Here is a 20,314-nt window from a genome sequence, read left to right as displayed (position 1 = left end):
ATATATATATATATATATATATATATATATATATATATGTATATGTATGTATATGTGAATATATAAATGTGTAGGTGTGTATGTATGTATATGTATATATTTGTATTTTTATATTTATGTATGTATGTATGTGTATTTGTGTATACGTGGAAGTATTTGTGTATATATGGATGGTGTACATATATGTTTATATAATTGTCTTTGGCCAGGAAGGCGCATTGGGTTTACCTGTTAGGCCTTCTTGGTGTAAATTAAATAAAAAAATAAAAAATAAAAATAAAAAATAAATATACATAGTATTTATTTTTTAAATCGCGCGTTTTTTCTATATCTTGGTGTTGTTCGGTCGATGTCTCAAAAGCTGTCGATTTCCTGTTCAAAATGAATAATGGAATCTATAGTTGGGTATTTTATCTTTCATTTGTAGTACTTTTCAGCTTTTAAATCTCTCTAAGTAGTCGTCCAGCTTAAATCTAGTCAAAAGTACGTATTTTCACTTAGGATTTTTTCCCGATTTAAAATTAAGCACACTTCCAATTAACCCTTTTAAACGATAAAAAAAGATAGTGCGGCCAAAACACTATTCCAATAAAAATGTTTCAATAGAAAATACTCAATATAAAATATTATTAACAGTGGGAAAAAATCCCAAGTGAAAATACGTACTTTTGACTTTATAGATCTATAAGAAAAGTCATATCTCGTCTCTGAACCATTTTTCGTGTCGCATAGTGTTATTATTATTAGTTTATTGTTGTTATAACTATAATCTAGGTCATTATTATTAATATTATTATCTTACCACTACAATTGGTACTATTTTATTGTTATTTTTAATTTTTTCATTTTTCTTTTTCTCTCACCTACATATGTATATGCGAAAATTTTTAAAATGGTTTATCTTCTTATAATTATTTTTTGTTATTAATTTTGAAATCAGTAAAACTGTAAATTTTCCTAGCAAAATAAATTAACAAATATATGTATGGTCTGAAGAGCTTTCAGACAGTATTTTGTATTAGTTTCAAATGAGACCAGCATTTCTACAGGAAATTTAATCTATTAAGCCATTACTGTTGTGGACAGAACGTTGATTGACAAACACTTCAGTAAATTAAATTAACTGTGTATTTGAAAACAATTTTCTCAAACAATTTGAATTATTCGAGTTTCGATATTCGAAATATTTAATTATTTTAAATTAAAATCTGAATAATTTTTAACAAAAAGTGACCCGATTTTTTACTATTTTCTTAATTTCTAAGAACTCATCATGTTAGGTGGTATTATTTAATAATTTAAAGAATTTGTTTTAATATTGCAAGCCTTTGCTCTTGTTGATATTTCTTGCTGTAGAGGTAGGGTGACCATATTTCCCAGGACTCAAAACGGAATTTCTCGCAAAAAGTCCCCTTCCCGTCTATATAATAAAAATTAGTTGCATGTCAAAATTTTCTCTCAAATAACCAATTAAATTAAAAGAGTAAAGGAATTAAATATATATAAATTAGTAAAGGAATTATAATTTTATTAAAAAATTGAAATTCTTGTGTACGAAAAATTATAGAATAGCCGACGTTCATGCGCCGCAGGCATGATTTTTTTTTCTGAATCGTGTAAAATAACAAATAACTTAATTTTCTAAAACAATATTATCGGTTTCTTTTAACTGCAAAAATAATGCCCGACTGAAAATTTCGATTTCTTTACTTTTCATTTCTTCTTTTGTAAAGTTATATAATTTTTACTAGAACGTATATTTCTGTAAAAAAAGAAAATGAAACAAGATAAAAAACTGAATAACAATATTGTATTTTACATTTGTTTTCATAAAATTGTAACAAAATATTTAAATGTTAATTTAAAATGAATATTTTATATATTACGCAAATGTTTATTTATATAATAATATTTGTTTTTGGGAAACAAATTGATTTGGAAACTCAAGGAAATATATGTATGTATGTACAATGAAATTCTTCTGTGCATCAGTGGACGGAGAACAACTGGAATAAATTGAACAATTTTACGAAAACGACGGGACGTACGCAAAGCGCGTAAAAATCGGTACTGTCCCGGCCAAAATGGGACGTATGGTCTCCCTACTTAGAAGTAATATTTAAAATTGAATAAATGCCAATAAGTACGTGCGTGAACCTTTGACATTTATGATTATGTTTTTAATAATTGTAAACATCGATTAACAATCACAAAGACATCTATGGACAAACTTTTCCAGCATTTTATTTATTTATTTATTTATTTTATTAATTGAAAAATCAACAGACAGGATGTACAGAGATAGGTATAAAAAACACAAAAAGTAAATAAATAATATATGTAACACCCGAGTCCAATAATAGATTTTTACAAAAATGAAAAAGATAAATATAAGGAAAACAAATTAAAAAGTAAAGAATAAAGGCATGACAAAATATGTAGTACTTTGCATAATTAAACTATAGTATTAAAATATTTGGAAAAGGTTATAAGATAGAATATAAGAAGAAATTGAAATTTACAAATATAAAAAACAAATGAAAAAGGTAAATACAAAATAAACAAATGAAATGGAAAGGAATGAAAGCTATAATATGATTAAATAGCACATTACATAACTAAACTAAAGTATAAAAATAATGGAAATATTGGAAAAATAGAATAGAAGAAAAAATGAATCAATCGGTCAAGATTCTCTTGATGTTAGACCTGAATTGATGTAGGGAAATACCAAACAGATCAACCTCATTCAGCTCTCCGTTAAACATACGATAAACGCGCTGCAGATAAAAATATTTTTGGGAATTAGTATTGAAAGGATCAAGTGAAAAGAGTGTAACGCGTCTAGGGTATCGAACTGGGATTCTGAAATTAACCTTATTCAGTAAATCAGAACAATCAAGGAAACCATTTATGAGCTTAAAGAAGAATATAGCATCAGAATGTCGTCGCCTGACAGAAAGATTGTTAAAAGAAAGGATTTTTAAAATGTCGGAAACAGTAGAATGGGTATAGGTAGGAAAAAGGTAGCGTAAGGATTTAATAAATTTAAGTTGAACTTTCTCAATACAATTAATATGGGATAAATAAAAAGGTGACCAGATAATTGAGGCAAATTCAAGGTGAGACCTTACAAAGGAAAAATAAAGTAATTTTAGTACATAAGGATCATTAAAGGGTTTTGTTGAGCGGAGTAGGAATCCAAGAGATTTAAATGCTTTGTTGGTAATAAAAGAAATATGTTCAGAGAAATCTAGTTTATTATTGAGTATTACACCAAGATCCTTAATAGAAGATGACGTGTTAAGGATTGAATGATTTAATTGATATTGATTAGTAATAATTGACTTATTTCTAGTGAAATTTAAAATAGAGCATTTTTCTAGATTAATAAAAAGATCATTATTTAAACAATATATAGAGAATCTATCTAGATCTTCTTGTATCTTATGACAATCGTCTATGGTGTATATAGGTTTGTAAATTTTTAAATCATCAGCGTAAAGAAGTATAAAGGAATGTTTGAAGATGTATGAGATATCATTAATATAGAGTAAAAAGAATAAGGGACCTAAATGCGACCCTTGTGGGACACCGGAAGGAATATGTCTAAGTGATGATCTAAAACCATTGAGAATTATGATTTGGTGACGATTTAGTATATACGAAGAGATCCAACGAAATAAATTTCCTCGGATTCCAAGGGACCAAAGTTTATTGAGTAAAAGGTTGTGATTGATTTTATCAAAAGCTTTAGAGAAATCCGTATAAACGACGTCTATTTGGATTCGTTTGTCCATATAAGATGTGAGAGTACTAGTGAAATTAAGCAGGTTAGTCTCTACCGATCTCCCCTTAAAAAAACCATGTTGTTCAGGTATAATGTAGTTTTTGAAATTGGAGAAAAGGAAATTATAGATAATTTTTTCAAAGATTTTACTAATGACAGATAGTTTAGATATAGGACGGTAATTCTCAATAAGATTCTTATCACCTTTTTTAAAAATAGGGGTGATGTAAGATAATTTCCAATAGTCAGGAAATTTACCGTTCGACATAGAAAGATTGAAAAGGATTGTTATGGGAAGAGATAATGGGACAGCACATTTAACAAGGAAAAAAGAAGGCAAACCATCACAACCCGCACCAAGATTAACATTGAGAGAGTTGATGTGACTGAGTACAGTAGATAAGTCAAAATGAAAAGTAGATAAGTTACAAGAAGAAGTATCTGTATTAGAGATAGAAAGGTAAATGGTAGAATCACTATTGAAAGTGGAGTCAAAATAGTCAGCAAAAATGGTACAGATTTCAGAACCATGTGAAGCCGACTTATTTCCATAATACATTACGGAAGGATATGAAGAGGAGGTATTTTTTTTTGAATTTATATATGACCAAAATGATTTGGGATTAGTTTTAATATTATTTTGAATAAGAGAAATATAATTTCTAAAGCAGATTAAAGAATATTTTTTAATTCGAGCTCTTAATAGTGAAAAACTTTGATAATCTAAGGGATTTGAATAAATTTTAAATTTTTTATGGAATTTGTTTTTTTCTTTTATTATTTTAATAAGAGACGATGTAAACCAAGGGGGATATTTGGTACGCTTAGATTTAAGAGTAAAAGGGACGTGGCATTCAATAATATTTTGTAAGGTATCGTAAAATTTTTTACAAGCTAAATCAATATTTAAATTGGACAAAAGTGAATTCCAATTGATATCGCTTAAAATTGGAATAATTGTAGCATAGTCAGCTTTTCTAAAGAGGAAAGTTTTATTATAATTATAATTCAAGGGTGAAGATTTGTTGTAAATTATTGAGATGCAAAAGGATAAATGATGAGAATCTTCATGGATTAGCGTAGAGTCAGCACGAGAAATATATAAGGGGAAACTACTAATAGCTAGGTCAAGAATACGATTATTAGTATTTGACAAATAATTGTATTGATAAAGTTTATTATAAGATAAGAATTGAGTAAAGGAAAGGGAAGAAAAATTAATACAATTGGAAGGAAATAGATGCAGATTTGAGTCGTATTTTGTCCAATCAATAGTGGGAAGATTGTAATCACCGAGTAAAATGAATCGATCCTCTGGATAATTGGTTATTAGATCAGATACTTTATTTAAATGGGTAACTAATAGAGTTTGGTGAGAATTACCAGGAGGAATATAGACAGTACAGATATTTAGTTTAAAAAATTTAGTGGTAATAGTAATCCAAAGGTCTTCTGTGGAAGTTAACCAATTATTTTGAATGACAGAGGGTAGATTATTTTTCACAGCTATGATTACACCACCACCAAATATTTGGTTATGAAGAGAATAATCTCTGTCACGTCAAAACACCTGATATCTGGCATCAAAAAACTCACTATTATTGAATGAGTCATTTAGCCAAGTTTCTGATAGACAGATAATATCATAATTATTAACTAATACATTTTGAAGAAAAGAGTCAGATTTAGTTCGGAGACCTCTGACATTTTGATAATAAATGACAAGACGATTAGAAGACATTGTAAAAAAGGAAGTAGATAGAGCACGTACTGATATAAATATAAATATCCATATGCATAAATGAAAATAGATATATGCATATAAACATACACATAACTGCATACACAGATAAAGATATGGAATTATTAAGCAAACCATCCTTGGTGATACCAGTTGAAATGCAAAGGTATACATGGACACAAATATAAAAACGAACTCGTACCTTTTTTAGTTTATGAGTAAAATATATGTAAATAGCATAGTTATATAGTAATAATAAAAATAATAAATTATATAGCCATACGTACATAATTGTTTGCACATACATTATAATATGTGATGCAGACCAGTAGACAATAAATGCATAGATAATTATTAGGTTATTAAAATTTAATATTGCACTTAGTCATTTGATTTTGCAAAGATCTGATTCTTTTGAGATTTGTATGATATTGGAGCTCGCACTTTTTCTAATCATGATCTTGCAATCTTTAACCCACAAGTAGGCGTAGTTATATTCAGTTTTCAATTGGCGTGCTCGCTTCAATAATAATTTATTCGTTGGTGTAAGGTGATCCGTTACGTATAGGGTGGTGGGCGGGCCTGGAATATTGATGTCGTTGGTGGTGATGCCGCGGCGGGCGCGCACGGCCGCCATCAGCAGGTCCTTACGACGGCGCTGAGTGAACCGTACGACCACTGATGACGTGCGCACACTCACATCGCTGTTGCCCTCTCGCTGTTGCTGTTGCTGTGAACCTGCAACGCCCTGGGACGGGTACGGCCGCACACGGTGTATGGTGTCAATATCTGTGTCGCACAATTTGTGACCCACGACAGCACATAAGTCATATAATATAGACACTAGATTTTCACCCTTTTTCATAGGTATGCCGGATATTTCTACATTGTTTTTTCTAGAGAATTGATCTTGCAGATTGTTTTCTTGTTTCAGTTCAACAATAGTATTTTGCGCCTCAATTAAACCTTTATTTACATCAGAAAAGCAGGAAATTTTCTTTTCAGCAGTGGTTAGTCTCCCATCAAATTCATCAGACTTAGCCTCTATTGTGAATAATTTATTGTTTATGTCTGTGATTACAGATTTTATGTTTTCAAACTCATTTTTCATGGTATTAAAGTCTGCTCGAAAGCATTTAATTTCATTAAGTATATCAAATAAAGATGGCTGAGGACTGATGACTGAATCTTGAGAACTGAGCATTAGTGATGAGGACTGAGACGGCGGAAGGGGGTTAGGATGGATACGGCAAGAAACGCATCGCCATTTTTCCTTATTCTTTGACGTCATTTTTTTGTATTTTGTTTCCGAAATCCCCACACAATCATGGTGGAAAGGTTCTTCACAAAGCTCGCACAGCACATAATTAGTCAACAACACAACACTTTTGCATTTATAGCAAATCATTGTTAAGTATTATTAGTTATTAGCGTCACAATTTATAATTTAAATAAGAGAATATTCTCAAAATTTCGCACAAAAATATGTATGAAATAAATAGTTTTTTGTTTAACAATGTTGCATTATGCTGTAATATTGTAAATATGCTCTGGGTTCGAGAGTTAATATATAATTTCAGAAATCAGTTTGATCACGTTCGTTGCCAAACGAATATTATTTGAAGAAACAAAAGAACTTTTTTTTTTTTTTTTTTTTCTTCTTCTTTTTTTTTTTTTTTTTTTCAAGTGAAAATTATCTTTAAAATATAACCTTAGAAATCAGTTTAACCACTGTATTTAATCACAATTGCAAAAATTTTAATCAAAAATTAAAGCAACACCAATAACTCTACACAATATGCAAAGCACGACACCATTAACCGACAATATTTACGAAAAAAGCATCCAAATAGCGGACGAGCAAAACAACGAACCAGCTAGTTATTATGCTACCTAGCAACTAACTAACTAGCTAACAATTTTAAATATCGATAAATTTTGAGATGCTGTAAATTGAAATTTTGTTAGAAATGGAACAGGATTTACGATTTTTTAGTGGCTTTCAATCACTTACAATACTTAAGTACAATTTTTGACCATAGATGTCGTGTAAAATAAAAAAATGGGTGTTATTAATAAATAAAATAAAAATAAATAAAAACATCATACATCTCACCCAGGTATTCCGTTTTGTACTTATCTTAGTTATTTCGATAATACTTCTTCGAGGGTATTGGATTTTATGCAGAATTTTGGCGTTCAATGCCCAAGTTTCATCTTTACATCATCACTGGTAGGACACATTGATCAAAGATCTTTTTCTTCAGACAAAGTGCAATTTTTTATTTAAAATCGGCACTCATCGCCCAAATGCACTCCATCCAAACTTCAGACGTCTCTTTATTCCCTCTTATTACCAGACATGTCAATGATTTGATTTAGATATATCGTACATACATATGTATCATAACTCTCGTATCAAATCATGCATTAATACAATGAATAGATTCCAACGTGTGAAGTTCAAATCGAATCAATGGTATTTTTAATTGTTTTCTATTTTTCATATCACTTTTCAGATCATCGGACGTACATTGCGATCGTTGCCGACACATCGAGCTGTCTCTTTATTGGATTGTACAGTTCAGAATGTATCTGCACTGGGTGGTGCATTGTTGGAAGGGGTTGCATTGCACGGCTTGGTCGTTTCATCCGGGGAGATAAGGGATGTACACAGCTCTGCTTTCAAAGGCCTCGCAGCACCCCTACAAGCTCTGGGTAAATATTATTTTTCAATTAAAAATCGACACAATATCATTGGAGCTGTTTTCGACATTGCTTTGTTTGACCTTTCCTACATATTGAACGGCTTTTTATAGATTCGAATTTTTATGTACAAAAATAAGGTTCCAAAAGTTTTGAATGATAATATAATATTATCCGTAGCAGCTCAATTTAGTCTAATGAAAATTTTTAAAGAAAATGTTCATTTTTTATAATTTGCTATAGAGTTCAATATATCAATTAATAAAAAAAAACTTCATTAAAAAGCTGTAACGTTGCATTTATTATTTCACTTAAAAATTCGGTGATTGGTAGCATTCATTTAAAATTAAAATTCTTGATGAAGATTTTGACGCCTCCAAGATTTTAAAGGCTGGGACACACTAGAAAGATCACACTAGAATTTGACTTGAAATTCACACTTGTACTTGAATCTTTGCGGCCTTTTTATCTTTCATTCTCACATTTACTTGTTTTCCTTTAGTAGTTTATGTTTAATTAGCTAGCTAGATGTAATACCGGGATAGCTGACTCGTGGACCAGGACATATCTATAAACTGGGACATGTATCGGTCTCCCGGGATGTATGGCAACCCCACCTTAGCTTTATGTCGGAGACATTACCTTACTTCAATTTTAGTTATATATGTATGTAAATATACATATAGTTATAAAGGGGTGGTAGATTGCCGCGTTTGGATAATTAGCAGTCATCGCTTCGATCTGCCACAAGATTCCGATGAAATTTTCAATGATTTCGTTAATGATGAAACTCATCTAGCTTCATACCGGAAACATTGCCTTATTTCAATAATTAGCTAGGCCCCTATGTCGGTAAGTGGTTTAATATCAAATCACAATATTTTGACGGGCAGGAATTTCACTGAACTAACAGAGTGAAGCTAATAAAAAGCTTGTAAAAAGTTGAATTAATCTGTTCGATTTCTAGATAATGTTTTCGTAAAATTGAATTCGACATTGTATATTGTGTTTATTAAAATATTTGATTTTTAAATGCTTTTCATTATTACTAAATTATCTTCACAATACATCTTATATTTATTTTAATAACTACTGATCTACTGATCATTTTATATTTTACAATTTTAAATTAATTTTGTTAGTAATCATAGTATTGTATTATTATAATGTTAATATGTACAGCGTAATACGAAAAATAGCTCAAAAAACTATTTATAATTATTATAAATGCTCATAATACAGCTACATTAAAGACTCTCTAAAGTCGATGACCTAAAGCAGATTGTGTTTAGGTAATCTGTGTTTATACCTGAAGGGTATAGACATTTTGTTATATTATTATATGTAATATATTGAATATTACGTATATGCAATATATTGAAATGTTAGAAAATTATTGTATCAGATGCTTAGGACCGAAGTTTGAGTGTAAATATTTTGGAACGACCTGTGCTTGAGGCACTTCTATAACACCCCTAGGTCCTTTGTCGGTGGGGCAATAAATCAGGGAGGGGAGAAACGCGATGACAGACGGACAGGGGTTGAATGAGAACTCATTAAAGAAACAACGAGCAACGGAAGCCTATGTATGGCAGATATCTTCAACCCTGCCGCACGAAAAAACCGACGACAAAAAGAAAAACCCTTTTCTATTTTATTCGTTCGCACTTTTTCCTCGTTTTTCTTTTTTTCTTCTTCTTCTCCCACTCCTCCTGCACCTCTATCCGTAAGGAAAAGAAGCGAAAGAAGGCCCGCCCGTTATATTAAATTAGTCGAAAGATCCTTCGATTAGAGCGGGTCAACCCTTGTCCGGCGTAGGTGGGGTCCATCGTAGCCATGCTACGATCGTGTTTCCGTAATAGCGTTAGGACTTGTTTGATCCGTCATAGTGTTGCGTATTATTTTCTTTTATTATGAAATTATTCCGTATGTGACTTTCAATTTCATATTTATGATAATTCTAACTTAATTTACAACATATATTTGTATGTATGTACATATCTACATACATATATACTCATCTCATAGCACTAGCTATCTCTACTAGCGATATATAAGTTTCATACACCGACAGAGGAAATTGTCTTATTAATGTACATGTAACAGTGAATCTGTATTCTAATACTTTCACTATTAGAAGTACACTTTCACAAAATCAGTCGTTCAAAGCAATTACACAAATCAGGACATTGAAAACATGCTGTCAACTTGGTTGCTAGCACCAATTGAAATAAGGGGCTGAGGAATGTCCAATTTATGAAAAGCAAAATATTCCATTCAGCAATCAAGCAATCCCCATATGAAGCTGTAGTTAGACAAAATGCAAAATTTGGTTCAATCAAATTTAACTTTTGATGTAATTAAACGTCCATACACCGAAGAAGGTATCTAAGAACTTTTGTTGAAGGTACAAGAAGAAGACGTTAATTATTTATTTATTTATTTATTTTAAACAGACCATTATGGCATAACAGGAATTCCTAAAGCGCCACAATGGTCAAAAAATATAACACAAAAAAGAAAAAAAAACAAAATAACAATTAAACATGAACATAAATACATCCATACATAAACATAAAAAATAGCATTTAATAATAACAGATAAAGTAAAAATATCAAATAAAATATAGCATAAGGAATGCCTTGCACCTACAGCCAGTTTCAATAAATATGTAAGAAACAACTACAAATACAAAACATCCCTGTAAGGCCCAAATGGAAGAGAGTTAATCAAAATTTCACTCATAAATCACAATCAATCATGAAAACAATGATGAGCGCAGACTACCAGACAATTATAGTAAATGTGAAGTATATGGAGTATGAATTCCATAAAATACTAGTGAAAGTATACTTGCATTACTACTATGAAATTACTGTAGCATAAATAGTACAAACTCTGGCATCTAACTGTATTTAATTGACCATCAGTGAAAGCCTCTTCAAAACCTTATTCTTAGCTACACTCATCCATCATACCTCAATCTTTTTACTAACGTCACTCTATTAGTTTAGTAACATTCCTGCCCGCCAAAAAACTGTGCTCTAATTTTGAACTACTCTTTAAATCGTTCTGATATCTTAAGACATGTGGGGGTTAGCTAACATTCAAGTTATATCTAGAGGAGTTTAGTTGTTAACGAATTCATTAAAAATAAGCTTTTGATGTATATAAAAAGAAATATTAGAAAGTATAAAAGCTTATAGTATTAAGTTATGAAGTGAGAGTAAATGGGAGTGAAAAAATAGCTTTACAACTGTTTTAATAAGTGAAAATTTATGAGGAGTGTGGACGCTCGAGAACATCTCTTTCCAACACGGTTATTTGGCCAAAACACAAAACACAAAAAATAGTTGTGCCATGAATATCACCAATATATTACTTTATTTAATCTGTTATTGAATCGAAAACGTGTGTGAGAAAGTATAAAATCTTGTAATATTAAGTTTGTGAGAGATTAAGTGTAAGATGAGAGTGTAAAAAGTTGTTTTTAGTTATCAGTTATTTTTTTAGCCTGTGAATTGTGAAGGGGTGGTATAAAGAGGCGTATGGATAGTTTGCTGTCATTGCTCCGATCTGACACAAGACTCCGATATAAATTTTAATGATTTCTTTAATGATTAAACTCCTCTGGCTCCATGTCGGATACACTAGCTAACTTCAATTTTAGTATGTCGGTAAGGGGTCTACGTGACGAGCCAGTATGTTAAATGACAGAAAACGCAAATATCGGAAGGCAAAGATCAAAAATCGAAAGATCTTAAGTCGAAAGATAAAAAAAAGGTGCATGGTAAACGGTACATACTCACGTACTTACTCACTTAATTTGCGCGAGCAGGGTACAACAGGAACAAGAGGAACAGGCTTTTCCTCCCGTATTCTGCGCGCGCACATTAATACGGGAGGAAAAGCCTGTTCCTCTTGTTCCTGTTGTATCCTGCTCGCGCAAATTAAGAGAGTATGTACCGTTTACCATGCACCCTTTTTTTTTGATCTTTCGACTTAAGATCTTTCGATTTTCGATCTTAGACTTCCGATATTTGCGTTTTCTGTAATTTAACATTATGGCTCGTCACGGAGACCGGTCGGTAAGATATCAAAGCGACTTGATGAGTGGAAGTGGTTCAAAATCAGATCGTAATTTTTTCCGAAGGTAATAAAAAACTTGTACGTATTCTCCGAAATCTTGTGTCAAATTGAAGCAATGACAGCTAGTTATCCAAACGCGGCTTTCTACTGCCCCTTCACAACTCAATTAAACAGTGGTAAAAGCAACTTTTTTTACTCAAATTTTTCAGATACTGTAGTTCTGCATTTGACCAGAAAATAAAGCTTTTAAGTAAAAATGGTTTCATACAAAAGTTGGACTACTATTTTTACACTGTTTTAAATATGTTAAAAAATTTGGTCAGACGAAATCTGACGAAAAAATCGAAAGCGAAGTGAGAAGAAACTAGTAAAAATATACTTGAAATTGTATTCGAAAAAAAGATAAGACAATGCCTGAATTTCCCCCAAAAGGAATTGAAAAAGGCGTTTTCGTCATAAATTGATACAAAAATATTTTTCTATTTGTACATATGTACATATCTTCGTATCGTCAAAACGAAATATTGATTACAGCTTATATAATATTAAAAATATATTCTTATTCTCTAAAATATAAATATTATATATGTAGATAGCACTATATAATACATAAGTAGTTCAATGATATGGACAAACTCTTAATATATTTTACAAAGTTAATTGTTTTAATTCTATGTACGAATTTAAAACACAAAAGCCGTGAAAGAGTTGTGATAGCATCAGTGTCTAGTTTTAATTAAAACAATTAATTACATCGCCATTTTGCAAAATTTATCGATCGCGTCGTGCTCAAGTAATTTGTGTCATGATAAATAATTTTAAATGCTTGTTATTTTATATAATTATATTGTTATTGGAATCAGGCTTACCGAACAATCAATTAACGACAGTGCCAACGGAGGCTTTGGCTCAACTGCAAGGACTGGACCGTTTAGATCTGTCGTACAACAAGCTTAAAAGCCTTGAAAATAATTCGTTTGAGGTGAGGGTTGTTAAAATAAACCTATTATAAGTGTTTTGAATTATTTTCAATGTATATTTTTATTGTAGGGTTTGTCGAATTTGACTTTTTTGGAGTTGAGCGATAACCAGCTGACGCATTTGGCTCCGACTTGCTTTCACCCCCTCAAGACTTTATCGACGTTGAGATTGAGAGGAAACAACTTGAATGTCCCTGCACTGGCTGCTCTGAAGGATCTGAACAGCATCAGTGAGTTGGACTTGACGAAAAACGCCCTGTCAGGTCCATTAGGACCCAACACCTTGCCCAGGCTGCAGAGTCTTCATCTGCTCCAGATGGGTCACAACGGGTTAACGAGCGTCAAAAGGGGTGCCCTTGCAGGTTAGTGACTTTTCGTCCCCAAATATTTGCAAATGGAAAAAAAAGCCAATACACTTTAATTAAAACCGGGTCGAGCTTTTCGTGTTTTATCCCCCTCCAGGTGGGTGCTCTCTTTCGCTCAAATGAACAGGTATGAAAATTGCGTTTTTGAAATGACTTTGTATATAAATAATCCGGATGATTGAGTGAGCTATTTTTATTTAAATATTTAAGATGGTGTTGAGCCAAGTTTGGTTATTCAATTAGTTACATATAACGCGGCCAGATTAAAGCTTACAGGTAGTTAAGCAAGTCGGATAATAGTTGGTCCAACAAAGACCACCTCTGTGTCGCGCTAACTTTTGCCCTTAATGATTTCATTCCTGGAAATTTTCTCGTTAGCCGACGAGCATTTCGCATTTTCAAAGTGGAAACTGGATATTATCATAGCGCGAAGACAACCTGAAAAGTTCGCCCTCTTCTTTGCGAAAGTGAAAAATATGATAGGAGGGAATCTCACTTTTTTAGATTTTATCAGCGAATTTCCCACTCTCGAACATTATTAAATTCCATTTGCTTTAATTAAATCAAATTGGGTACGCCGCTGTAATTTTTTTTTCACATGAAAGCTTAAATTTTTATGGATGATGTAACGTAATATATCAGGTCAAATGTCAGGGATTCAAATGTGTAATAACGCGGCCTTTGTAGTGGGAGAGTTACGCTTTTGATCCAAAACTTTCTTATTGGATGAAACTTGCTAAGTAGTTAGTTATTTCGGTGGATGCACAGCTCTACTTTACGTCAAGTTTCATATCTCTAAATGAGATTTTTTAACTTTTGCGATGCGTTCACCCCTCTCAGGCATTCGGCGGACGTTTTATCTTAATTAAAATTGAAAATCTTCCTTACAAAATAGTTCAATTCCGACACACTGAATTTAATAAAAAGAAAAAAAAGTCTGACCTCAATATTAGTATGTAGATCATAATTTAATTTCATTATAAAAAAACAGCACTTAAAAAGTAAGTAAGTACGCAATATTAGAGGTAAGCTGCCACTCCTGATTGATGGATTTTTTAACTTAAAAATGTACGTACATATGTACATATATAATCTTATAGATATAAAATTTCAGTTTGATACATATAATGGTTTCGAAAAATACCTCAAAGCGCAAGAGAGAAATATTATTTCTAGTTGAATTATTTTTTCTGAACTCACCACATAAAGGTTCGTTTATACCAGGACAGGTCAATCCGTGGCATATGCACATTAATAGGGCTGGATACCCGAAACGTTAATTTTATTGCCGTTCCTTTCTTCGATATATACGTATATTGAGTGTATATATATCATCATCATTTACAGCCACTCGCCATCCACTGCTGGATGAAGGCCTCTCCAACACGCTTCCACCCGTCTCTGTTTTGCGCAACACTCATCCATCTCACCCCGCACATTTTCCTAATTTCGTTCACCCATCTTCCTTGCGGTCTTCCTTTTACCCTTTTGCATTCTCTCGGGTACCATTCAAGCAATTCTTTTGTCCACCTTTCGTCCATCCTCCTAGCTACGTGACCCGCCCATTGCCATTTCAATCTCTTCACTCTATCCACTATGTCCACTACTCTTGCCATACTTCTCACCCACGTGTTCCGCTTTCTGTCTTTTCTCGTTATGCCAAGCATACAGCGCTCCATACTTCTTTGAGTGCATTGGATTTTATGTAGCATCTTGGTGTTCAGTGTCCAAGTTTCACATCCATACGTCATCACTGGCAAAACGCATTGATCAAAGATCTTTTTCTTCAGGCAGAGTGGCATTTTTGATTTAAAAACAGCATTCATCCGTCCAAATGCACTCCATCCTAATTTCATACGTCTCTTTATCTCTTCATCTTTATTACCAGACATGTCAATTATTTGACCTAAATATAAATAATTATTTACTACTTCTACTGGTTTATCATCTAATGGGATGCTATCAGGCATGCAATACCTATTGAACATTAGTTTGGTCTTATCTACGTTAATTTTTAATCCTACTTTTCTACTTTCCCTGTCCAGCTGTGTTAGTCTGTTAAGTAGGTCAGCTGAATCACGAGCTATTAAAACTATATCGTCTGCGAACCGAAGGTGACTCAAGAAGCGACCGTTGATGCTTACTCCGGCTTTGTCCCATTCCAAGTTCCTGAAAACTCCCTCAAGCACCGCATTGAATAACTTGGGCGAGATTGTATCTCCTTGTCTTACTCCTTTTCTTATGCTAAATCTATCTGTACCTGAAAAAATTTTAACCGAAGCTGTGGCATTCTTATATATTGCAGCTAACAGCCCCACATAGGGTTCCGGTACTCCCTGTGTTTGTAGAGCGTTAAGTACTGCATTGTGGCTCACTGTATCGAAGGCTTTCTCATAATCGACGAAACCTAGGCACAATGGCCGTTGATATTCGTTGGCGCGTTCGATTAGTTCGCCAACTACTTGGAGGTGGTCCATTGTACTGAAATTTGCCCTAAATCCTGCCTGTTCTATAGGTTGGTTCTCGTCGAGGATATTCTTCAGCCTTTCTGTAATAACCTTCGTGAAGAGCTTGTAGACCGCTGAAAGTAAACTAATGGGTCGGTAGTTCTTGATATCGCTTTTATCACCTTTTTTGTGTATTAAAATGATAGTTGCGTTATTCCATCCTTCTGGTATAGCTTGGTTCTGGATGCATTTGCTGAAAAGCCTAGCTAAGATATTATTTAGGGGGGAGCCGCCACATTTTAGTAAGTCAATGGGAATATTATCTTCCCCTGGGGTTTTACCGTTCTTTGCAGTTTTTAGCGCGGCCTCTACTTTGCTAGGCAATACTGAAGGAACCCTTTGGCCGTTTGTCGATTCCAGAGCGGGGGATTGGCCGTTGTCGTTCTCGTATAGTTTTGCATAGAACGTGTAAACTCTGTCTATGATTTCTTCTCTATTCCTAATTATTACTCCGCTCTCTGATCTGATTGCGATCATTTGGTTTTTGCCTAAGAAAAGATCCTGTTTGCACTTTTTCAGGCTACGGTTATTCTTAATGGTACTTTCTATTAACTTGCTGTTAAAATCCCTGACATCCCTGACTATTCTCTTTTTAATTTCCTTATTTACTAGATTGTATTCTTGCTTATTATTATCCCTATCTAAACTCCTTTTATGCTTAATTAGGTTTTTTGTTTCCGCTGAAATTTTGCTTAATTTAATCTGTTTCCTGAATCCACCTAATTTCTTACCTGTTGAGGTTAGAACCGAACTAATTACAGTGTTCAATTCCTCGATGTCTGCTTCTGGGTTTAATTTTTCGTATCTATTTCCAAGTTCGAGTTCGAATTCCTTTTTCCTAGACCTTAGTTGAGCGAAGTCTGGAGAGCTACTGCATCCTTTTATTAGTTTCCTACGTTCGCAATTTATATTAATATATCAATATATATATTGAGTGAATGCGACAGTTGCGCCTCGACCAGATAATATCTATTTTAAATCGACAAAATCGAGGTTTCGTATTCTCCAGTTTTCTCCTCCAAAACAGGACCAATTTAAAAAATATATTTTCTGATATTTTAGAAAGATATTTTCTGTTTGTGTGCTCGTATTTTTTGTTTCGTATTTGCTGATGTACAGCCCTCTAAATAACAGAACCAAAAATGCTATTTAGTTCATTCTATATGACATTACTATCTTCCGTTATTTATATTTGACAGCAGCAGCAACTGAAACAATTTATTCATAGTGGCGAGTGCACCCGTACTACCGAAAGTGTTGCCAGGTGCATATGATGATTTTCAGACACGTCATATTACGACACCGTATTATCGCTCCCGCGAAAAAATCGCGCAACACATACATAATAAAATATACCCAAGATAATAAAAATACAAAAACAAGTAATATAAATATAAAAAATGGAAAAGTTTCAAAACGATTGGAAGACTGTAGGAAATAATACTGAATCGATTGCGAAGTGAAGCTAACAAAGAGCCTTGTAAAAGCAGGTCTAATGTATAAGAAAAATCCGATATAATACAGTAATGATAAAATAAGAATCGTTTATTATTGTTGAAAGTGTACTTTTGAATTGATCCACACTTTATTGAATCTTAAATAACAAGAATAGGCAAAATAAATATAATTATATGTTCTAAATTTAAAATAATTTATCAAAGGATCACCACAAATTCAAAAGTACACTTTCAATAGAAATAAATGATTCTTATTTTATCACTACTGTGTTTTATCTTTATACATTAAACCTCTTTCTAATATTTGTATTACTTGTTTTTGTATTTATTTTCGTACTTATATTTGTTTATATAATATACAAGTGGTTTTACCCGGCTTCTCTCGGTATTTGTAATATAAACCGCTTGAATATGACTTATCTTAAAGTAAACATTTTATTAAATTTATTTGAATAGCTTTATTTTATACAAATTTATTTGAATATTCATTAGTTTTTTTTATTAAATTGACTGTCACGAACAAACAAACATATATACTGTCTCTTTCGAAATTATATGTATACCAGAATCCGGCACCTGCGCCCCCAGCACACCCGGGGGCCGGAGGCGAATTTATTTGTCGTCATGGAAACTTTGACTTGTTTTCGTTTCCCACCCAACTATATTTACAAAGTCTCTTTCAAAATTATATATTAGATATGCGTTGGGCAATTTTTTTGCAGCGCTATTTTGGTTTGTGCGATTTTGTCGCTGCGCAGTTTCGTCCAAGGGCTTTGTCCCGGCGATTTTGTCCCACGCGGCTTTATCGGGACACCATATATACTATATACAATGTGCATAGTTTAGGTATATAAAAAACTATACCACATACTATACCAGATTCAAAGCGATAATTGTCAATTTGATTTCGAATCCAAAACGCTTTGCATCATTCAAAAGAACGACCCGTCCAATTTGATTGATCTCGAATCAGTGAGTAAATTGTATTGTATGTGGATATTTCGCGGAAAAAAGGGCTTTACCAGTCATACGCACGCATTCGAATGCTATTTTAGCCCCCTTTTCGTTGCCGCCTTTTTTTCCTGACCCTTTGTTTCGGACATCAAAGGGAGGCTTTTATACGTTTAAACGCGAAAACATATGCAAATTCACAACGCATGCGAAACCCGGCGCGTAGATGGAAGATACCCCCGGGATTCGAACTCAATTATCACGTGGAAATAACGTGCGTCACCGAAAAAAAATGTTTTATTTAAAAGGAGAGATACGATTCACTGAAATTGCTTCACCCGGAAAACTTGGAGTGCGAATGGGTATTGTCGAGCGAGATTTATGTTGAATTGATGCACCAAAATGGTCCTGCGAATATGCACATCCTTTGTTTACTAATTCTTATCTATATTATTGATTTTCTTTGTAGGTTTGATTAATTTGACATCGCTTAGCCTGCAACACAACCAGATAGACGTAATAGAGGATCATGCCTTCAGGCAATTGTCTAATCTCACCGAACTTGATTTAGCTCATAACGGCATAGTTGCTGTTTCAGGTATGTACATACATAATATATTATATTATAAACCTACATATAATATTATATTAATCGTGCTTTATTAAAGTTAGATATTTTCTTATAAAAATAAATGTATATAATCAACTGATCATATCATGAAAAAAAAGCATACCTGATTCTATCTTTAACTCGCTTTTTTTTTTTCAAAATTGGACTTAAGCTACTTTCAAACATAACGGCTCATATATTTATATTTTATCCGATATTTGATGTATTTGAATATACATCATACATATATATAGTATATGGTTCTAGGTCACTTTCCCCCTGGACAAATAACCCCCGTGCAAATAACCCCCCCCCCCGTCAAGGATAAAAATTGACAATATCATTAATAAAAAGTCAGTATCAATGCTAATTTATTTCAGCCAGAAAAATACAGATTCAGAAATACAGATATTAATAACTAGTGGTTTTACCCGGCTTCGCTCAGTATTTGTAATATAAACCACTTAAATATGACTAATCTAATAGTAAACATTTTATTAAATTTAATTGAATACTCAATTACTTTTTTATTAAATTGACTGTCACGAACAAACAAACATATATACTAAGTCTCTTTCCAAATTATATATATACCAGAATCTGGTAGCTCTCCCGGCACCCCTCTGGACTTCGCCCCTGTCTCTGTTGAAATTATATGTATATACCAGAATCCGGCGCCTACGACCCCTGAGCCTTCACTTTCTAGGGCTTTGCACCCGGCGCCTTCGCCCCCGGGGCTTTCGAATCCTTTGAATCGAAAAAAAAATAAATCGAATGAGTTTTTTTAAGAATTCCCAACCAATGTTACATACCGGTCTCCGTGACGAGACAGAATGTTAAATTACAGAAAACGCAAATATCGGAAGGCAAAGATCGAAAATCGAAAGATCTTAAGTCGAAAGATCAAAAAAAAATGGTGCATGTTAAACGGTACATACTCATTTACATACTCACTTAATTTGCGCGAGCAGGATACAAAAGGAACAAGAGGAACAGGCTTTTCCTCCCGTATTAATGTGCGCGCGCAGATACATATATGCATATATGCAAAGTCTCTTTCAAAATTATATATTAGATTATTAATTATTCATACTATTTTTATTACAAACCTCCTTTT

The 20,314-nt window shown here is 32.8% G+C and overlaps 1 protein-coding gene across 1 annotated transcript in view; it reads left to right on the top strand.

Annotated features, from left to right (window-relative positions):
* Window positions 1–20,314, top strand: part of Lrt (Leucine-rich tendon-specific protein) — a 153,255-nt gene that overhangs the window by 123,943 nt on the left and 8,998 nt on the right. Inside the window, exons 5-8 of the mRNA XM_077433551.1 lie at window positions 8,051–8,249; window positions 13,191–13,309; window positions 13,378–13,669; window positions 19,057–19,185. Coding sequence (XP_077289677.1) covers window positions 8,051–8,249; window positions 13,191–13,309; window positions 13,378–13,669; window positions 19,057–19,185 — 739 coding nt within the window. The remainder of the gene's footprint in view (window positions 1–8,050; window positions 8,250–13,190; window positions 13,310–13,377; window positions 13,670–19,056; window positions 19,186–20,314) is intronic.

The sequence above is a fragment of the Arctopsyche grandis genome, chromosome 1 (genome assembly GCF_051622035.1).
Source record: "Arctopsyche grandis isolate Sample6627 chromosome 1, ASM5162203v2, whole genome shotgun sequence".
NCBI classification, from domain to species: Eukaryota; Metazoa; Arthropoda; class Insecta; order Trichoptera; family Hydropsychidae; genus Arctopsyche; species Arctopsyche grandis.
This window is presented reverse-complemented; position numbering and strand designations above follow the sequence as displayed.